Below are 21,856 nucleotides of genomic sequence, written 5' to 3'. Positions count from 1 at the left end.
AAATCTCTAACAAACCATAACATTTTATAAGATAATGATAGGGTTTGTATGTACCATCTTAATCTGCAAAGTGAATAGAAACTATAGCCATGAGATACATGTTGTGGAGCAAATGTGAGGAAGTAAAAGTAGAATAAAATGGAAATTTAAGTACAAATACCTCACAGAATGCACAATACTGATCTCCTTAAATGCCTTATTTTGATTTTTATATCTAATCTCTTCTAAGCTCTGGGACATTTGATTGTTAAACTACATCTCAAATTTACATATATATTATCTTTTTCTGTAATGATTTCTTTGCAACGATCACTACAGAAGACCATTTTGTAACAGCCATTTATTGACTCGTAATTTCCTCTAACTCTCTTATTCTGAATTATTCAACTTGGATTTTAAACCTAGTACAACATGCTTTGGCAACACTGCACTTTAATTCAATTATGGTCACCAAAACAAAAAGCAATTTTTCATGTGAATTTGAGAAACAGCGATGGAGAGAGTGGGGGCAAACGAGTGAAGGCAAATACAGTGAAGAAGATTGATCAGAAGAAGAGAAAGGGAGTAACTGAACTGTAACTGAAGCTCGGGTAATGTTGTTTGTGCAACATTCACGCCCATAAAGCACGCTGAACTGTTGGAAGTGAAGTTGAATTGGTGGGGGGGAGATATAGGGGCGAGGTGGAAGAGTGAGAGGGTGCGACGACTGATAGCAGCATTTTAATGAGGAACCTATAACTGCTTCATCAACATATCTTCTTGCCTGTCATCCCAATAAAGCATAACCCATGTGAATGTGGAGAGAGAGAGAGAGAGAGAGAGAGAGAGAGAGAGAGAGAGAGAGAGAGCTGTTCTGGCTTTCATCAGTCACATCTCGCAGTGGGAGGGGGATTGAAGCGGCTGCCTCGGAGCTCTCCGGTAACAGAGACAGTAGACGGACACTGACGATCCCCACACAGCGCATTGTACACTCTACCTGACCTGCAAACCTGACCGGGAGGAAGACGATGAAGAAGACCTAAAGGAAGGAACTTTCCTCCGATTCTGGGGAATTGTTTTTTTTTTTCCCCCCAATCCACACTTGACAGCATATTTCTTCTTAAATTCGGGCATCATCTAAAGTCAGAATGCACGTTATTGATTCATAAACACCAGATGGCGGCGAGTTGAAATATCACTCAAACACATCTGAGCGTTGGGACGGGACAGGGTGTTTTATTTCTCACCTCTTTTATAACAGCTGCGGGCGAGAAAACTTGCTTTCTACCGGTGGCGGACCCCCTTTCTCTTCTTCCTCCTCCTCCTCCTCCTCCACCACCACCACCTCCTTCTCCTCCTCCAACCGTCTTCACTTGAGAAAGCAGCCACCGAGGAGACAACACTACAGCCTGCCAGCCAGCGGTCAAAGGGAATCAAAATAACAATTTAGTGAACAGCAAGCACAAGATTGGACCCTCACAAGGATGCTACTCCCGCACAGACACTACTAGACGGTCCGAACAGCCGCTGCCAATATGTTTAGGCGAGGTAAGAGAAAGAGGAATTCATTTGTTCTTGTTGCCGGTGATGTGGAGTGCGTGTTGGCTGGGTGCTTGTTTACTCGCGTGGATGTGTTTGCGTGTGTGTGAGAGTTGGTACAAATTCTTGGAAGTGTTTTATTTCATTTTAAATGTTGTTTTTTTTTTTTTGGTTTGTTATTGTGCTAAATAAAGTCGCAAAAGGAGCCTCTTGGTGCTGCTTTTTTAACAACTTACCAGCCGGTCCCTCACCCGCTCTGACGGCCGGGAGTGGAAAAAGAGGGGAATTAAATATTTATCCTCTTCATGTAAAAATTATTCTTAAAATAGCGAACCGCTGCCGCACTGCAGTTTGTGGGACTTGCCTACCTGCACGAGGACGGCTGGTGCTGTTGCTGCGCGCGCCAGTGTTCGTGAGAGAGGAAGAGAGCGCGTGAGAATATTGTTGGCGGTGGTTGTGAGTGTGTGTGTGTGTGTGTGTGTGTGTGTGGGGGGGGGGTAAAGTTGACAATTGTGCTTTTTGTTACAAAAGTTTCACCCGTTCGCGCGCGCACTTGTGACTCGAGTGTGTGCGCGCGCTTGTGTGGTTACATCTGGCTGACAGAATGAGGCGCCCAGCCTACCAGCAGCAGGGTATTTTGACTTGTGTCTGCTCTATAGGGAGCGGGTGGCTCTCTCCCGGTGGAGGAGTAGACAAGAAGAGAACAACAGCGCGCGCCCAACACCTTTCTGTTTACTATCACTCCGACACGCGGCTGTTTTGTGGTGCGAAGACGTATTAAGTTTTTTTTACCACAATGACCTTGCGCTTGTGTATGTGTTGACAGGGAAGCTCCAAATCCCACCGTCAGCCTTCCTGTCCGTGCACACATGCGCACACGAGCGCGCACGTGTGCGACAAAGCTGAGGTCCAATTAACATCACTTTGAAGAAATCCTAAAAAGTCCGTTTCACCAAATTTGATATTCCACCTTCAAAAAAAGCCAGTCACTCAGTCGTGATTAAGAATGTAGTGCAATGTATAAACAAACGAACACACCACACACAGGGACATTTTAAAAAGATGAAGGCCTATTTGTGGAGTGGTGACTCATCTGCCAACCCCCCCTTCAAAAAAATACAGTAGGGTGCCAGTGAAAGGCAGATTGTCAGGGTACTGTTTTGTGATGAGTGGGGCGCACGGATGACTGAACCCTGAGAACATAATAGAAAAACATTCTTTAATAGAGACACTGAAAGTCTGTCATTTGTCATCTCAATGCAGCCCGACGCTGACGAGGGACACAACACTCATGCACATCATTATCTATTAGCTCACTTGGTTTGGCCCAAGTCAGGGCACAAGCTGGGCGATCGCCTCATTAAGGGTGGGACCTAATGGGCTTGACAGAGGGCTGATTAGTGCTGTCGTTGTGTGTATGACAGAGCAGAAGAGAGACAAGGAGCGCTTGCTGGCTAGAGGGAGACAAGCTTTAATTTTAATCTTCCTGTAATTTCAGATGGATAGCATCCACCCACCTACACACACACACACACACACACACACTAACGCACAGTGGTGATGGCTGATGCGTTGCTTTGTATCTCCTCCTACAAATATGTGGCTGTCAGTAACAATAATAAAATTCAGAGTAATTGTGCAGTCTGCCTGAGATACAGTTATCTATGTCTGTCACCTTTACCCACAGCATCTCTCTGCGGTGGGATAAAACAAGAGAGAGAGAGAGGGAGGAGAAGGAGGATAAGTGTTTTTGTGTAATGAAAACTCCCTCTCTCTTTCTCTCTTTGTCTGTCTCACGTTCTCACTCTATCTCTCTGCTTGGCCAGTTCCTGCTGCCAGCCTCAGTCTGAGAGGAGAGAGGCCTGGCAGGCTGATTGGCTACTAGCTGGCTGGTTTGGGTAGCTGCCGAAGCTTTGTTTCCCAGCTTGTTTGAAGCTGGATTTGTTACCCTTACTTGACTTTGCCTCTGTATCCAACTCTTCAGTTGTCTTTTGTTTTATCTACAGTCTTTCTCAGTCACGTACACACTGACACTGTGTGAGCAAAAAAAAACAAGCCAAACCTTAAAATTTGTTATGAAACGTTCATTTTAATAAGAAAGGCTCAAAAGAAAGGCTTTATCATGCTCTGTCACAGCCTGTAAAAGCTTTTCAGCTAGACCTGCAATACATTATTAGTATTAGTATTATCCATTAATCTGGTGACTATTTTCTCAGTTAATAATTTTTCTATAAAATGCCTGAAAGATGTCCATTTTAATATCCTAAAGCTCTGATATGTTTTAATGGATGTTTATCCTAACAGTCAAAGTAAAATATATTCAGTTTAACATCATATATGACCAAGAAAACATCAAATAATCACATTTGATAAGCAAATATTTGGCATTAAAGCTTGAAAAACTTACTGAAATGATTAAGTGATTATCAAAATAGCCTATACATATTCTGTCAATCACTTAATCAATTTCTCTACTATTTGTTTCACCTCTATTTTCTACACTTTCTACTCTCTTCTGTGACTACGAGCAAGGAATTTAGTGATGCTCTTAAGTTATAAAACCCATGCTTACAGATCTTACCAAAGCTAAGCACTATTCATCCAATTTTTCTTTTCCTTTTAGTAAATAGGATATTTAATTCAGCCTTTTCCCACATCAAATATGCAGTTATACTCATAAATCACAGTAAGCCTGTGCTTTAATTTAGAAATCACCATCATTCAGTGCAACGTGATCAGCAGTCAGATTGTGGGGATGAATTCAAGAGCAAACATGGATGAAGCTCTACAGTTGTGACAGCGGTGGATCAGACAGACAAATCAACTGTAATCAATCAATATGAAGGTTTTAAAAGCATACACCATCATACTAGTGCAGCCCCATAATTCTACTGTCAAATCAGGCTACATTATCTGATCCCACTAGGCAAACTATTTTAGAATAAAATATACAGTGAAATTGATGGCATCATTTTGAGGCTTTCTCTGGAGACTCCTGTGAGTATCTGTAAATCAGCAAACTGCTACCATCTGGATTTTTATATGTTAGTTTTCAGAAATATAGAACAAGAGAAAGAGAAGAATATGCCAACTTTCCAAAATGGGCTGTGGAAATACATTTTTGTTGGTGGCTGGACTGGAGTGAGAAATAAATGCAGTGAATTGTAAGACATTGATGAGCACATTTTAATTTGACAAATCTTATACATTTTAAGCCCATATGTGTTAACATTTTAATTTGGCAACATTAAAAGTAAGCCGAATTAGCTATTAGGAGTCCATGTTTGCAATATACCAACGGATGTACAGAAAACTATCACTGGATCACTTTGGTAACTTACAAACGTGACGATTTTTAAGCAAGTTCTGACAAGTTATAATGAGCATCATTTTTCTATTATTTTTGGACGTTTATTCACAGTGGATATTGGAGATAATCATATTCACGGGAAGTGTAAGTCACACTGAGTCTAAAAATATCATGTGTTTGTTCAGATTTGGAACCAAAAAGGAACACGAATTTAAAAGCACCTATCCCTTGCACCTCCCGCAGGTTCTTTGCCTTGTGTTTGTCCCTCTTCAAACTGAATCTACACAATTTACAAATACTACAGTAGTTGCATAATAGTATGTCTATGGATTCCATGGTGTCAGATGAAGTCATATTAAGACACACAAGTACAATTCATATGGAAAATTTAGTAAATTGAGTTTTGTGTGAGTTTGACCAGATAGTTTGACATTTTTGGGGAATAATGTGTGTAAACCCTTGTGGATAAGTGCAACTCCTGCTTCTTGAGTTCTGAGCTTGAACTTCTACATGCACAAAACTGCCTTTTCTTCTTCTTCTCTTCTTATCATTACTACTTAATTTGATTTCATCCTCTCGCTTTCGCTCTTCATCCCACCCCACCAAAGAATATACTGTAATCCACGAAAAATTTGCAATATCTGAAGCAGTGAAATGTTCTGTGATATTACCTTCAGCCATGATAATATATAACTAACTTCAGCTCAGTACCGAAATCCACTGATCAATATCAATATATGATGGTAAAATTGCAAGTCACTGTTCATTCAGACTACAGCCTCAACCTCGCCTGAGGGCCAATGGTTTTCTCTGGGCACAAATGTGAATAAGGTCTGGCCTGATTATGAAACTTTCCAGCAGTATAATGGAGTTCCTGCTCAACTTGAGCCTAAACGAATGAGAAGATTGTCCTCATTCAACCCAACATTTTCCGTACATACTGTATGCTCATGCTGAAATGTTGACCTGTGTGTAAGTCACTGATGCTAATTAAGCTGAAATAATATGTCATCTTCAAACGCTCTTTTTTATAGGATTAATTTCATCTGATTGACACTGTTATAAACACATTATCATACAGTGTATCTGATGGCACTGCGACAAAGACTAATGTCACATCCTTACTTTCTGTCTCTGAGCTGACAGTTGCGTTGGCACACATACATTTTGCCTGCAGGCCATTGTCAAATCTACAGTCAAAGAATTAGAAGCTGCTGTTGCTGCTTTGTGTCACTGTGTGTGTATATGTGTGTTTGTTTACTTGCATCTATGATAGCCTTGGTGGATGATAATAACATATGGATTAGTGACAAAATGTTTATTCGGGTCGTGAAGCACCAAATGGTGGGATAATTGAGTGCTGAGATTGATCCAAATTTGCTTTTGCAGTACCTCCATCCTGAGGCAGTGGACAGATTTTACAGATAAAGGCAGAGGAACACAATATAGGGAGCGTGGATATATTATATTAGATAGCTAAATCATCTTGGGATTTGATGACTGGAATGGAATTCATATGATAATCAATTACATCTTCTAATGCAAGTCACAGTGGCGAACAGGATGAAACGCTTCACCACACACACCGCCGCACACAGCGAGCGTCCGTGCGATGGCCATGCATATCAATGACCTTTGCAACCGCTCCTTCTGCCTGATATCAAGGTCACTCACAGAGTCCTTCTTTCTTCTGCTGTATCCTGAGCTCAGTGTGGTCTGCCTGCTGAAATCTATTTTATCATTAAGTTGCACGACAATTTTCTTGAACGTGTGTAGCATTTACAATCGATGCACCGTGTTGAAATGCGTTAAAATAATTACAAGGACTGATGTTTTACAGCTCAGAGCTTCTAAACTGCAAACCCTCACAAACACAATGGGAAAAAAGGGAAAAAAAGAAACACTGAATGAGCATGAATTGTTTTGATGCTTAATAGGCAAACACCAAGTGCTACAAATTATGCTGTACAGACCATGAAATGGCATTTAACAATATCCCTGTTGTGTTTTGTTCCAACTTTTTTGCCAAACAAAGCTCTATCACACCTTTATCTTAATGTGCAAACATACTTTTTTTGCGCTTTTAATATTTTTACTAGGTTACAGTGCAAGTTAATGGAGCTAGCCATAGCAAAGGAAACATTTCTCTGCACATTTTTACATATTTCAAACAAAAAAAAAGTGGTGAAACCCAGAAGGCTAGCACAGCAAAATGAACAAAGTAGAAAAGGCGTATGCCTCAGTTCCCCCTAATTGGACTCATACTTGTAGTTTAATTGCAGCTGCAGTAAAGTTATTGCTGATTTGTTGGTAAATAACGTGCTCTAATTTCCTTATGAATCTTGGAGGTTCACCTTGAGATCTGGCTGCACACACAGCGGGAAGGTCCTGTGTGAATAGAGTGCCCAATCAAATGAGATATTACTCCCTAACAGGAGCCCTGTGGAGGCCTCTGATTGCAGGTTCACTTAGCAACAGCTAGAGCTAGTTGTGCATGTACTGTATGTGTGTGTGTGATACAATGAGACAGAGAGTGAGGTGTGTGTGCATACACAAGTGTTACATGAAGATTTTTGGATGAAAGGGACACAAATGTGTGTGATCACATAGCAAGAACACGGTAATCATAAGGGTTTTGTGTGTGTGTGTGTGTGTGCGAGCCTCAGGAATCGTTAGTGTAAATGTCAGAGCTGAAGAACTAGAGGAGTTATACTGTATACCAAGCAGATGTTGGTGCAGACATGCAGAAAGAGAGAAAAGGCATAGAGAGGTGGGGGGGGGAGAGACAGAAAGATGGACACAAAAAGAAAATGAGCGATTATTTGGAAACAGACTTCACCTGGAGGATAAGGGAATTCAGAGAGAGAGAGCCAGTGGCGAGTGAAAACTGAGCTGACGGGAGCTGATTGTGTGTGTGTGTGTGTGTGTGTGTGTGTGTGTGTGTGTGTGTGTGTGTTTCAGGCTTATTTTCACTTTCTCCCGCTCTGGCCCAGGAACTTTGGTATTTTCTTGTCTCCAGAGGGAGAGACAGTTGGACAAACCAATCGCTTCCAGCAGCTTGCTAACTGAAGTGAATGTGCCACTATTATTCATGTTCATGCCGGCATGTCTTATCTTATAAGCCATAACCTTAATATGAAAAGAATAGTCATTTTTAAAGTGGGTGTTTTGCATTTTTTCTGAGAGTAAGATGAGAAGATCGATATCAATCTCATGTCTGTGCATTAAGTACAGAACTAGAGTAGCTTAGCTGAGCATTAAAGCTGGAGGCAAGGGGGAAACATTTAGCCAGGTCCAAGTCAAAAAATATCCCTACCAACACCTCTAAAGCGTACTAAATATATTGTATCATGTTTGTTAAGTTCCACATATATAGAAATGTAAGAGTGACACTTGTGTTGACTGTATTGGGAGTGTTTGGTGAATGTTTGAGCTATTTCTTAAACATGAGTAATTCATCCATCCAACTGAAACGCAGGTTGCTAGATTGGTGAGCATTTGTTTTAGTCTGCATACAGGCACATTTGGACTAGGGATGCACGATAACTTTTTTTTAAAACCGATACCGATAACTTTCAGCTCCTAAAGGCCGATACCGATACCCATAACCAATATACATAATATATATGATCATGACCTAAGATCATGACATTAATACAATGAACAAACCCAAAAACACTTTTGTTTTTAAATGTTTAAATTTAAATGTTGATATTTATTTTTTCCAATGAAAAACTATTGGGAAGCCTCTCAAAAAATAAAAATAAAGGCCCCTTGAACTGATGCAAGTACATGCAGCGGGATTACAAACTGAAAGTATATTCCAGAAGTTCAAAAAAATATTTATATGGAAAATTGATGCACTGACACAAGTTAGATTTAAACATTTCTATGTAAACACAATATGAAAAAGTACATTCCTCAATAACAATAAATAAAATGTGCACAATGCACTGACACAAGTTAGACTTGTCTGTGTAAACAAACTGAAAAAGTGCATTCCATAGTAACAAAACATTAAGTTTGAATGATTTTGGCTTATGGTTCTATTCAAATGAATACCTTTTCACTAAAGTAAATGAGGTTCAGTTATTTTATAGAGAGAGAGAGAGAAAGAGAGAGAGAGAGAGAAAATTCTGCTAGCATTGTCAACCATAGCCACCACAGCCATGTGCACACCAGAGCCAATCACTGCAGAGCCCACCCCCACGACACACCTTAAGAAACACGCTGATCTAACGTTATACCTGCAGCGGGTTCTGCCGGCTGTTCGGTCCCGTTCTGTGCATCTAAACTGACCGTTGTGGATTACTGACACTGAACGAGTCCGGACCGAGTCTGTTCCGGTCTGAGGAGATCCGGATACGCGAGGACAACAAACTGGAATCGGAATCTGTGGATGTTCGTCTGTAGCTAGCTGCTGCACCTTCAAACACAACCTCATTTGGCCATCCATGAAAAAGCTACTTAACCTCCCACTTTTCTATAGCAACACATACTTCCTACGGGCACTGCACTAGTTTGTACAAATAACAAGCGACCTGTCTTCTTCAGAAACTTTGTAAAAGTCCCACACAATCGACGCCGTGTTGTCTGTTTTCAAACGTTAGCACGCTGTGCTGCATTCACGGTGTAACGGAAATTCCCTGTTCCCACATTTGGTAGCCGTTCTTTCTGCCTTGTTAAGTTCGTGTTTCTATTGTTTTTGTGTAACGTGGAAAAATACTGTGGATATCAATTCAAGTCAGCAACTACCAAAATTATGACCGAGTTAACGAGTTTTTACTGACATGAGGGGGTATTCTTGAATTTTCCCAGAAGAGTTTTTCTGATTATGCCAACGTCACTTGAACACAGCATTCACTGGAGGCCATTCAGGTCTCATAGGGAGTGCGGGGCACTGCCGTGTTGACAAAATTATATATGTTATCGGGGCTATTCGTCATGATATCGGAGTTATCGGAATGACGTAATAATTTCCTGTTATCGGCCCGATAACTATCGGCCCGATAATTATCGTGCACCCCTGGTACCGACTCAAAGGCAACTCCCTCTAAAACTACAAGCTGTCATTTTTACATTTCTCACCATGAATCTGTTAAAGGAGATACAATGCTTGTTCTTTCATGCAGCACAGAATGAGGCTAGCTGCTCACTTAATGCACCATCAGATTGATTTCTCAGAAAGAAAGCAATGAAGTGTACGTTCCTAAAATGTTGAACTATTCCTTTAAACTAAAGCCGTTAAAGCCAACCTACACGTAATTGTCAACCAACTGACATTAGGCTTACACGCACCGAATTTGTTCATTGTTGCGGATGCATTAGTCAAAAATTGATGGCTGCATTATCAATGAACACGCACCACATAGCATGTTTCTGCACACATTCACATTCACAAAATAAAAGAAAATCAAATCCTTTGTGTCCAACTTCCATGCAGGATATATCTCCTCCATCCCCCTCTCCACTCAAATCTCCTCTCCTCCCATGTCTTCTCCTCTGTAGCTGGTTCGCTCTGTACCTGTTGAATAATTGATAGCTGTTTTGGTTTCCGATAAGGCGTTTGGGGTCCACAGCTCTCAGCAGTATGGGCTTGTTGCTTTCCTCACGGCGGATCACACGGCTCAGTCCATCCTTTCACTCCCTCTCTCTTCTCCTTCTTCACTCTGGCTACCTCCTTGTTTTTATCTCGTCTTTTTTATTATTATTTTTCCCCCACATTTTTTCCATATTCTGATATGCGCCACTCACATTCTCTCTAATATGTTTACTTGCATGTACTGTATTGTAGCCAACAGCTCCTATTCCAGGTTTTATTCTAGATAAGCTCTTGATATCCATCTCCTTCTCCTTACAAACAACCCTGCAAATATAAATAAATGTTGTTTTTTCTGGATATTACTATGGAAACAGAACTTGAAGAGACAGAAAAATAAGTAAACCATAAACTGGTTCATACTGCAACAGCCCATGCAGGTTATTGCATGGGACCTCTAGCTGCCATGTGAATTGTAACTGTTGTCTATCAGAAAGAAAGACCTAAGTAACATGAAGAGAACAGGCAGGAAGTGTGTGACTTTGACACAAGATAGTTATATTTATAGTTATATTTTTGACTGATGAACTTCGGGTTGTATATTATTTTTCCACCATGGAAAAATAGTCCTGTTGTCCTCATTTTGCAAATGCTCATATCAAAATTCTCTTTCAAAGTTAACAAATGCTGCACATCGGCATTCAACCTCATATGATTCATTCACATTGAAGCAGTGTTTGTACTTCAGTTACTACATTGTTAAAAGTAATTTTTCATTTATTATTCATGTTGTTTTGTCTACCCCCTTCAAGATATCTGAAATTGAGCACTTGAGTATCCCAGAATGTATTGGTGTATTAATATGTATTTACAAAAACTGCCTTACAACCTTTCTTCTTTATTTGTTGCCTTTGCTTCGGAGGCTCTCTGCTTTTGTGACTCTCTCCTTTTCTGCTACCTCTGTGCAATAAAGTGTTTAGAGCCTGTATTGGCTGTTACCCAGCATGTGGGGAATTGAAGGAGATGGGTTAAAGAGGGAGAAGAGTTCATCAAACCCAGGACAACAAGTCAATTCCTCCTGATTTACCACATCACTCCCCAGCTGTCCCACAGTGCTCCTATACACACACCTGAACACGTGTGTGTCTGCACATACATAATCACTCGAACAGACACATGCAGACACACACAGCGACTTACCCACATGCTCTCTTTTACATTGTCTCCCTCTCTCTCTCTCTCTCTCTCTCTCTCTCTCTCTCTCTCTCTTGTACTGCAGTACAGACAGACAGGAGCGGCAGCAGTAGCAGGTCTTACATAACTACATCACTGCATTAACGAGCCCATCTGCCTCTGACTGGTGCTTACACATCGAGTTAGAGCTCTGTTAAAATGATACACACTTAATACAAGTGCCCACAATATAAGAGCACCTGAACTGTCCTTACAAGCAGACTGACCAGGTGAAAACTGACTGAATAAGATTTACTGTTTTCTGTCTCTACTGAGAACATTTTCATTTTTTGAAAGGAGATACACTACTAAATTAAACTTAAATGCAGCTGCTTTCTAGTTCCATTTGTAAATTTGAAGTTACAATCAAGGCAAACGCACAGCTAAAACTATAACAGTCTAGCACAAAAACCCTGTAATAAATCCTCCCTTCGTGAATGTTTTAATGTTCTATCAGTAACCAATTCAACAGAAGAACAAATTACAACCTCAAAAATGACTATACATTTGAATAAACCCTTTTCAAAAGAATTTGACGAATAATGAACATGATAAACTTCATGAATGTTCAACTCAATTAATCGGTTGGTCAACAACATTTTTGATAGGTGAATAGTTAAGTGTTTTATGAAGCAAAAATGCAAAATATTTTCTTGTTCCAGTGTCTCAAATAGAATGATTAGCTGTTTTTCTTGAAGACTTGCGATGGGTATATTTCCAGCTTTCTGATGTTTTAACCCTAATCCTAAATTATTAATCAATACATAATAAGAAGATTAATTGCTAACAAAAAGAATGCCTCTATCCTTTGTATACATTCATGTGTCCTTTGGGGATTTGGGTTGTGCAGCAACCAATTCCCAACACACACACACTCACACACACAAGCACAGAAATTTTCCAGGACCCACCAGCAGGTTTAATGAAGTTCATCTTGATCCATTTATACCGATGCTAAATCCAAGTCTTGACTAAATTCCTAATTTAGCCCTAGAACAAATAAGGGAAAGCCAAAAATGACTTCACATTGCAAAAAGCCCACGCAAAGGTGCACCAGCACACCACACAAAGACTCATGACGCATGAAATGGCTGAAATTAGAAGAAGCCTCTATTTTGTGGGAGTTCGTGTTTGATGTGTGCTTCCGAGTGACGAGAGGAAGTAAAGATGGAGTGATGTGAGAGAACAGGAGATGAGGGACGTGTGAGAAAGTGTTGTTTGTCTGCTGCCACAGCTTGTTTGTGTCTTCAGTCTGAGTCTCATTATAACACTGAGGCACTTGTGTGTGCGTATGAGCGTGTGTGTTCACTGTATGTGTGTGTGTCATACTAGGTCTTACATAACAATAAGATGCTCAGCTGGGGACACTGTACAGATGAATCCCATGACGCCCTTTTATTGGATCTAGCGTGGAGGTTTTCTGGAACACAACTAAAAAAGTAATCAGAGACGAACTTTCACAGAGCTGGAAAAGTCATAAATGTGTACTCACTCTAGTATTTCAGTAAATATACATCATTATTATACATCAGTGCAAAAACCCACACTCATTTTCATGACATCGCATTTATATTTTAGGCATTGCTGATGCTTTTTTACAGAATGAGTGAGTCAGAATACTTCAGATTGGCTTTTACATATTTAGTTTTAAGCTGTTACCATATGGAAATCAAGCTTGGGGATGCTTTTTTTGTAGCTGGACTATAAAATACAATAAATGAAGTACCATTTACTGCATATTGTATATCTTTAACATATCAAGGGGATAAATTCAAAACACTTAACCAGCCCTGACCCCGTCTGCTCTATGTTCAGCAAATTGGAAATTATTTGTACATGATGGGCTGAAGGTAGTGGCTGTAATAATCCACAGTGAGGTTTCGTGTTTTATGCTAGTAATCATTAAAATGGTGAATTGTTGCTAGGGATGAAATGTCTCATTTATGTCATGTGCACCAGTGTACAGTACATTTGCCTTTGAATCATGGAGAGATTAGTACAGGTTGATATGGGCCAGCATGTTCACCCAGAGCTACAGCATGTGCTGAGAGAGACAACATTAAATATTGTGAGCTTTAAATAAAAGTGTCAAGATGGTATAGCCATTGTTGATAGAGCTGCTTTATGGGGGTGCTCCTGTCGCATACAAGTGGTGTTTATGGGAGACTTGTCCCTGCAGCATCTGTGTCGGAGAGTTGCCAGCACAGTTAATGGGTTAAAGGGTTAGGGTCTGTAATAGGATGATTACTACAACGCAAGGACCAGTGTGTGGTTGTCTCACAGTTGAACAGTGTTACAGTGTTGAGAGAGAGGAAGGGTGAAGACATCCACAGTGCACCCTCCGAACTTCCTCTCCCCCTTCAACCAATACTGCATTAATCTTCTTAAGCTGTCAGCATGACCTAAAACTGATGATGCACAAGTGCGCAGAGAAGAGGAAAAACTCCCGCCAAGTAGACAACAGCTTGTGACTAATAGTGAGTTTAGCACAGCTCACCAAGCTCATAACTGAGTTGTAGCACCATCACCTTGGCACAATTCAATTACTGCTTTGAGAAAGGTGCTTACCTCAGATGTTTCTGCTCACTCATAAGTCAGTCCAACTTTCTGCCTGCTGTATGTGTGACCTCCCTGTGAACCAGGGCACGCCAGAGAACACTGACTTTAGAGATCTTTTTTTTCCCCACAGATGTGCAATTTAACAGATGGCACCACTGGTTCATAAGTTAATGTCAGTTCACTCACGTGGTTATGCAGGTGTGAGTTGATAAAAGGTGTGCATGCAGGAGTGGCATGAACCAAATGCTGCAACACCATGGAGGATGTGTGAAATAGCAAATGGCGAACAGGACAGAATTTTTACACCTTTGCTTGCACCTGATATTTCATGATATAATGACCCAAGAGATAATCACAACACAGCAGATGCTTACATAATAATACAGTGAATTCCAAAAAGCCTGTATGACCTGTGTTTTTGTTATGATTACAACAGTGCTACTGCCCCAATAAGGATCTGGCTACACTGCAGCACAGCTGTCATGAAGATGGGCCGCCTGCCCAACTACACCAGCTGTGCCAGCCCAACCATCACTTAATCACCCTGGGAGGGAAGGAGGGAGGGAGGGACAGGAGGATGAGTTGCGAGGTTAAAAAAAGAAAGAGCAAGTTGTAAGGATGACAAAGTTGGAGCCAAAAGAGGAGAGTTGAAGGGAAACGGCAGAATGTGGAGAAGGACAATGGAGGAGAAAATTTGGAGGATACAAGTAAAAAAGAACTGAAGGAGTAGGAGGAGGAGGGGGATGCAGATGCTTAAGCAGAAGGGAAAAGTGATGGATTTGAGAAGCAAAGGGATGCAAAGAAGGAGGAATTAATGTATTAGAAAAACAAAGAGGTGTGAGATCCAAGAAAAAGTGGAGCAAGAAGCGAACCAAGGAACAGTCTTGATGGATGAGAGTGGGGTGGAGGGTGAGCTATGGGAAAAGAGTGATGGCAACGAGAATGATAACATGAGGAGAGGAAAGGTGAGAGAGTGATTTGTAACAAGAGGTACGGCGCTGAGGTGAAGGAAAACGGCCTACACTGTAGAATGATGAAAAGGACCGAGGGCATAGTGTGAAAGAGACAGAGCAGGATGGAGGAGAAGATGATGTCAAACATGCTTTAGGTCGATTTCTCAGCCAGCCAGATCAATACCGCTGCAATCAGTCTTGTAATAGCAAGAACAGTATGCAACCACACAAAATTCAGCACACTGTATTTAGCAGACAGTAACTTCTGACAGACTTTTAGCACCTGCTCAGGTACAAACGCTCGGCCTTGAGGTCTGACTGCAGTTGACATCTCTTAATGAACTAGACCAAATGCCAGAGTAAACAATAAACTGAGGATGAATCAGTTGACCTTTTGAATAAAACAAACATTATTATTCTACATCTCTTTGTCTCTCTGCTACCTACTGACTGACCTATCTATCTATCTATCTATCTATCTATCTATCTATCTATCTATCTATCTATCTATCTATCTATCTATCTATCTATCTATCTATCTATCTATCTATCTATCATATCCCTCTCATGCCTTGCTCTCTCTCCCCTCTCTGAATATGTGTGACTGAAATCAGGCGACAACTCTCAGAGCATATTACCTGTCCCCGGGGCAGATTTGTGCCGTACCACCCAAGATTTAGGGCAACCGAGATGTGTACATTTGTCTGCATTGTAAAAACAGGTTATGTTTTTATCTTGGCACTAAGTGACAGTGAATCTACACTGAAGGGAGGATCAGTGGTGCATGAATATTAAACTTGGCCATTAATGTAAATGTATTTTATTGCCAACATAAATATGTCCCGTAAGTGAAAGTGAGTCTTTTGCCCTAACCTGATCAGTCAGATCGTTTGTATTGAACAGAATCACCGACACTCACATTCATTGACTCAGAACTTGTGAAAACTAATTGATACGGACAACTCCGAGGAACTGCTGCAGTGCTGCAAAGTCTAGTTTAATTTATTTACATGGAATGTTACCTGGGGCCATGAGGGCTGCTAGAAATGTAAAAAGTATTGATCTGGGCATCAAAATAAACACCTTTTGTGTTGGAAAACAGAAGAAGAATCTGTTTTTATTCATTGTGAAACAAAGGAGTGACAAAAATAATGTTTAAATAATGAACAAAACAAATGAGAGATTAAATGAAACGCGCAAAAATGTATAATAACGGGATTTTGTATCCTATCATTATTGTAAAAAATATGAAACCATTACAAATATGACACTAATACAGAGTGCCAAGGTTCCTGCCTACCTCTCAGGATGTGTTTTGGTCTGCATTTCCCACTGCTTCCTCCTACCTGCCCCGTCTCTTCCCATCTGTCTCCTCTGCTAGTCTGAGGGACCTTACATGCTCTGTTCGGCAATAGATCGCGACAGCTACATCTTCTCCAAATGTCATTTCACAAGCTTTCCCCCAGACACGTTCACGGAAGAGGTTTTTCATGTAGTCACATGTGCGTGTGCACTGTTGGTTTGTACAACGTGTAGGAGTCGAGGTGCTTCTGAAGACACCATATTTTTGTCCGGAGTAATTATGTCTCATGTGCTTGTCATCGGTGTGTTAAATAGATTACATATGTTTCCACTGTGAGAAGAGGAGTAGGATGTTGGGTAAATAAAGTATTGTGATATTAAATGGTGGAAATGGAGAGACTTAATTCCTCCTTAATCATCCTGAGATGTCATCACAAAAGAGGGTAATAACATGTAATCCATTTCTTCAATCCCTTCCTATGGCTGCAAGTTATTTGGACGCTCGTTTGGGCTTTTAATAAAGACAGGAACACTTGGATTAAATGTGTACTATAGATGTTAAAACTAAACACAAACTCTGTCCCAGCAGTACTTTTTGCCCCTTTAGCTGGGTATTGTTTACAACCACACTCCCAACACCCCAATTTTTCCTTCCTAATACAATTCCTCTGTGTTAACCCATGAGCCTTCTGTGGTCCAGAGGCGACAGAGCACAGGCTTACCTTAAAGAGTTAGCATGGTAATACCTTCTGGAATCGGAGTCAGTGAGCCAGGCCGGAGCAGAGTTAAGCCCTTGCTCTACTCACATCAAAGGGGCTGGGCCATCCACAGCAATCTCCCAGAGAGAGCGAGAGAGAGGATGGAGGGGAGTGGGAGACGGGGGAGGGGGGGGGGGGCTGTCATATATTCCCTTTATCACGGGGAATTTTATGGTTCAGACCTGTGATTCTGAGGGGAATTTTATGGCCTGACCAAAGATGGGCAGCTTCAATTCAAAAGTAGAGCTGTCTCATCACTTCCCAAGGTGTGTGTGTGGTTGTGTTTGTGAGTTTTGGCCCATTTGTGCCAGCCTCACCTTTCTTTACTTTAAAGGCATATTTTATCATCCTGACAGCTTATTGTTTATCAATCCCGCTTTGTACGAGCTGATTCATGCACTGCTGTTGCCTTCCACTCAGACCTGCATTTTTAATTGAATGCTTCTCCACAGGGGCAGAAAAAAATCAATTCATTTTGGGGGAAGTTGTGTTGCAGTTGCTGTTTCTTTTTTTCCTGGATATCAGGTGTGTCATTTTAACACCAGCATCCTTGGCAAACATACCAGCACTATTACTTCTAGATGCACTCGTGATGTTTTGTGGTTATCAAATTTCAGTTGTTTTGGTATCCTGACAGAGATATTATCACAGGATGACGTAGGCATAGTTACGTGTCATACATAAACGCTGGAGTAAACGCAGTAGTTACATTGCGTTAATGAAACATGCTCTCTAGAGATTATTCATATTCAGTTTTAATTATGAGATGGTCTCACTACACAATAAGCTTCTTATCTGACTGTGAGCATCAGCTTATTTCTAAATGAGACACTGATATCCAGAGCGCACACACACACACACACACACACACACACACACACACACACAACACACACACACACACATATATACAGCACCTAATGCAACCATTTCTCCAAAGAATTACAATTACACCGATCAGCCATAACATTATGACCACCTGGGCACCCTGGTGGTCATAATGTTATGCAGCCCCATACGTAAGAAACTGTTTAAAGTGGGTCGGTTGAAAAAAGGTGAGTCACTTATTTTCGTACACCAATCAGAGTTTATCAACATTTAAACAAAAAACGGATGAATTGTTTGCTTATGATGACATCTGATCAAACCAGCCCTGATGAAGATTAACTGAGCTTTAATAAATAATAACCAAGAATGTTTTTTCTGAGCTTCAATGTTGATTGTTGCTCATTTAGTCATGAATACTTAATGTTAGATGAGAAATACCCATGGTTTGAAACCTAGTTTTGAGGGACTTTAATACATTTTGGGGGAAACAGACAATGGATTTCTTTCATTATGTTAACATATCAACAGAGCATTCTTTCTGAATGTGCAACATGCAGAAACATTCACACTGACTATCTGTAAAGAGACAAGGAGATGAGGACTACACTGTACACAATCACATACACTGACTATAATCATTGTAGTCATACACACTGAGTGTGTTCTCACAGTGTTCTTCTGTGTTTTTTCACTTCAGCTGTCACAAATCAAGAGTCAGTGGTACATGTTTCATGTTAAATTAGATTTACACAGATTTTGACAATGCACTTTGCATCACCATTTACCAGAGATGGAGTCACAATTTGACAGTGACTTGAACTTTGACTTGGACTTGCCCCTCAAAGACTTTACAAGACTTGACTTGGACTTGCAAAAATAACTTTTGAGCATATCTGCTAATACAGCTTTCACAGATAAATTACCTATCATAGGGCTGGGCGATAAAATCGATTTTATCGATTAATTCAAATTCGTAGTTAATCACGATTTATTTTTAGTTAAAATCGGTTTTCTCTTGAACTTCCACAACACCGGTGCTCCCTTTGGGCTCCCGTAGGTCAGAGTGCGCTGACCCGTCCCCCCGCCTCTCCACAGCTAAACACAACACGGCAGCAAGCCAGGATGAGCTCGTCCCCAAAAAAGGCACAGTGTCGTTGGTTGTTTGGAACTGGTTTGGTTTTGTGGCGTCCATCCCTAACCTATCATAGAATAAGCAGTATTTCCATTATAGCTAAATACAAAAAACTTCAATAAAATTAAGTTTCAGTCAAAGGTCAAGAGCTTCCCACTAGAGCTGCCATTTTGACCAACATTCACCAATTATACACGACAAAAATGGGTTGTAGATAGGCAGTGTAGGCAGTGATGCCAATTTCTCCATTAATAGTAGCATCAACAGACCGTGCTGTAACAAACGCAGCACCAGCTTGTATATGTGTGGTCAGCCATCAGTGCTTAGTGGATATTGGACACCAGCCCGCAGGGCCAGAACTGTAACATTTCTGTATTACAAGCACTACACATTATAACATTGTGCCTTGTATTAAGTAATGTAGTATATTTAGGGCTGTAACCAATGATTATTTTCATTATTGATTATTTTGCTGATTATTTTCTCAATTAATCCAAAATGCCCATCAAAGTTACATTACAGGGTCTGATCAGCAGTCCAAAATGCATATATAGATATGCAGTTTGCAATTATATAAAACAGAGAATAGCTGGAGATAATCTTCATATTAGACAAGAGATAAGAAGCAAATTAATGGCATGAATTATTAGAATAGTTACCAATTAATTTTCACAATTTCACTATCAGCTAATCGACTAATTGTTGCAATTCTAGAGTAAGTTTTGTTTAAAATTTTGATTTTAAATGACATGGGAAGTGCTTTCTAAGGAGTCTGTAGGTTATACTGTTATACTGTTACTGTTCCGCCTAGAGTTTGGAGGTCATTTGGTCACTAGGAAGAGGAGAGATTAACAGTTCAGAGTGGGTTCAGAGAGCAATAACAGGTCACATCATTGTTTCACTATAGAAACCAATACAGTAAACACACTATAACAATTTTGTCTTTGTTTTCTTGTACAGCTAGTGAAGCATAAAGAGAAGCTTAGTCTTCCATAATGCTAATTGCTAAGTGCTCAGTGTAAGAGCATCATCCTAGATCATCCTAGTAAATATTGAATGCACAGAAGTATTTTCAGGAAAGAGCAGTTCACTGTGCTGGTTTCTATTATAGAACAGGCTAGACCCAAAAAAGTACTGCATTATTTTTAGTCTGTCAAACTCCACTGCAGATACTCTGTCTGTCTCAGTCTCTATCTCTCTCTCTCTCTCTCTCTCTCTCTCACACACACACACTCACACACACAACAGAGTATTGGCCATATTGAATGAAGTTCATTCGACTGATTATGTTCATTGACTGTGTCACCATGGTATCAGGGATAAACCAATCAATTCTCCTTCATCTACAAGGAAACTAGAGAGGCACTAAGCCTGGCTACCGAGTGGCATTATGCATTATGGACAGACCAATTAAGAAAAGGATACAGAACTCCGGATGGAGATGAGACACTGAGGCAAAGGACTGAAATGTGGGAAGATACTACGGAGGGAGACCATCAGATTGATGGCGTTGAACAAAGAAGAGATGGAAAAGGAATGATTTGAATAGATGAAAAAGAAAGCGATTCATCGAGCCAGCAAAAAAAAAGATCGATGCAAATGAACAACGCTAAAGTCGGGAGTGTATTGGAGCAAAGAGTGGATTTTTGCTGTGATATAAGCTTGGTCCAATAACTATCACTCTTTCAGCAGGGAGGGAGATGTTACAGTGGAGTATATTCTGCTGTTTTAGAATACATTAAGCACAGCTGTCGCCTACAGCTAAAGCAGAACGATTACAGCTTAACTCCGTAACATCTGCTGCTCCGGGCCGGGAAGAGCAGACCGCTGGAAAATACCGTAGAGACAGGAATTAAAAACAAGGGTAGGTGCAGGGCAGAGGTCCTCTACACTATGTCACAGTGTCCATCTTATCTGTGTCACCTCCGTGTCGTTGTCCCACTTTCCAGAGGTGGAAATCAATTGAGAGAGACGGAGAGGGAGAGAGTGAGATGTGTAAAACATTGACAGATGGAGAGTAGATTTTGCACCAAAGCCACAAGGGTATGCAACACCACCCTGAGAACTGATCGGGTGTGAGTGTGCATGCATGAGCACGTCTGCACGTGGATTTGTGTACGTGTGTCTGTGTGTGAAAACGGAGGTTTGGCCTCATTAGGAGCTTGTTTGGGTAGGACAGGGCAAGGCTACCGTGAGAAGGAGGATCAAGAGGGAGCAAAAAGGAAGCTTGAAGTATTGCGGGGATTGAAGGCTAGTCTCTGCAAAGACTGCAAGAGAAGGACATCAAAGAAATGCAAAAAATACAAAGTTAATGGGCTCACTCGTATGTGCAGGGCCATTAATGTAGCCTTGGCTGAACAAAACCTTTTAAGTAAGTGGAAAAGCAATAGGGATCCAGTGGAAATTATTTCATTTCCCATAATTGATACATTTTCCAAGACCATAAATAATTTTAGTTATTACATATAAAGACTACATTGAAATCCACAATTAAAACAAGACTTAAAGGAATAGTTAATGTTTTTTGTAGTGGGGTATAGGGGACTTACCCATAGTCAGTGTGTTACCTACAGTAGACGACGGTCTGCACACCCCCAGTTTCAAGAAGCAGACAGGAAAAAAAAAATTTTTAAGTGAGGGTGGTTAAAAGCCAAAAAAATATCCTGGGGACCACAAATGTCCTCAGCAAATTTCGTGTAACTCTGGAGGTTGGCTTTTGATATC

At 40.6% G+C, this 21,856-nt stretch overlaps 1 protein-coding gene across 1 annotated transcript in view; it reads left to right on the top strand.

Annotated features, from left to right (window-relative positions):
- The first annotated feature begins 827 nt into the window (after positions 1-827).
- The window catches only part of LOC127364349 (reticulon-4 receptor-like 1), an 80,723-nt gene continuing 59,694 nt past the window's right edge, over positions 828-21,856 (top strand). The window contains exon 1 of the mRNA XM_051401800.1: positions 828-1,527. Within this exon, the coding sequence (XP_051257760.1) occupies positions 1,515-1,527 (13 nt within the window). The 5' untranslated portion in view covers positions 828-1,514. The remainder of the gene's footprint in view (positions 1,528-21,856) is intronic.

This window comes from Dicentrarchus labrax, unplaced genomic scaffold (genome assembly GCF_905237075.1).
Source record: "Dicentrarchus labrax unplaced genomic scaffold, dlabrax2021, whole genome shotgun sequence".
Classification (NCBI taxonomy): Eukaryota; Metazoa; Chordata; class Actinopteri; family Moronidae; genus Dicentrarchus; species Dicentrarchus labrax.
This window is presented reverse-complemented; position numbering and strand designations above follow the sequence as displayed.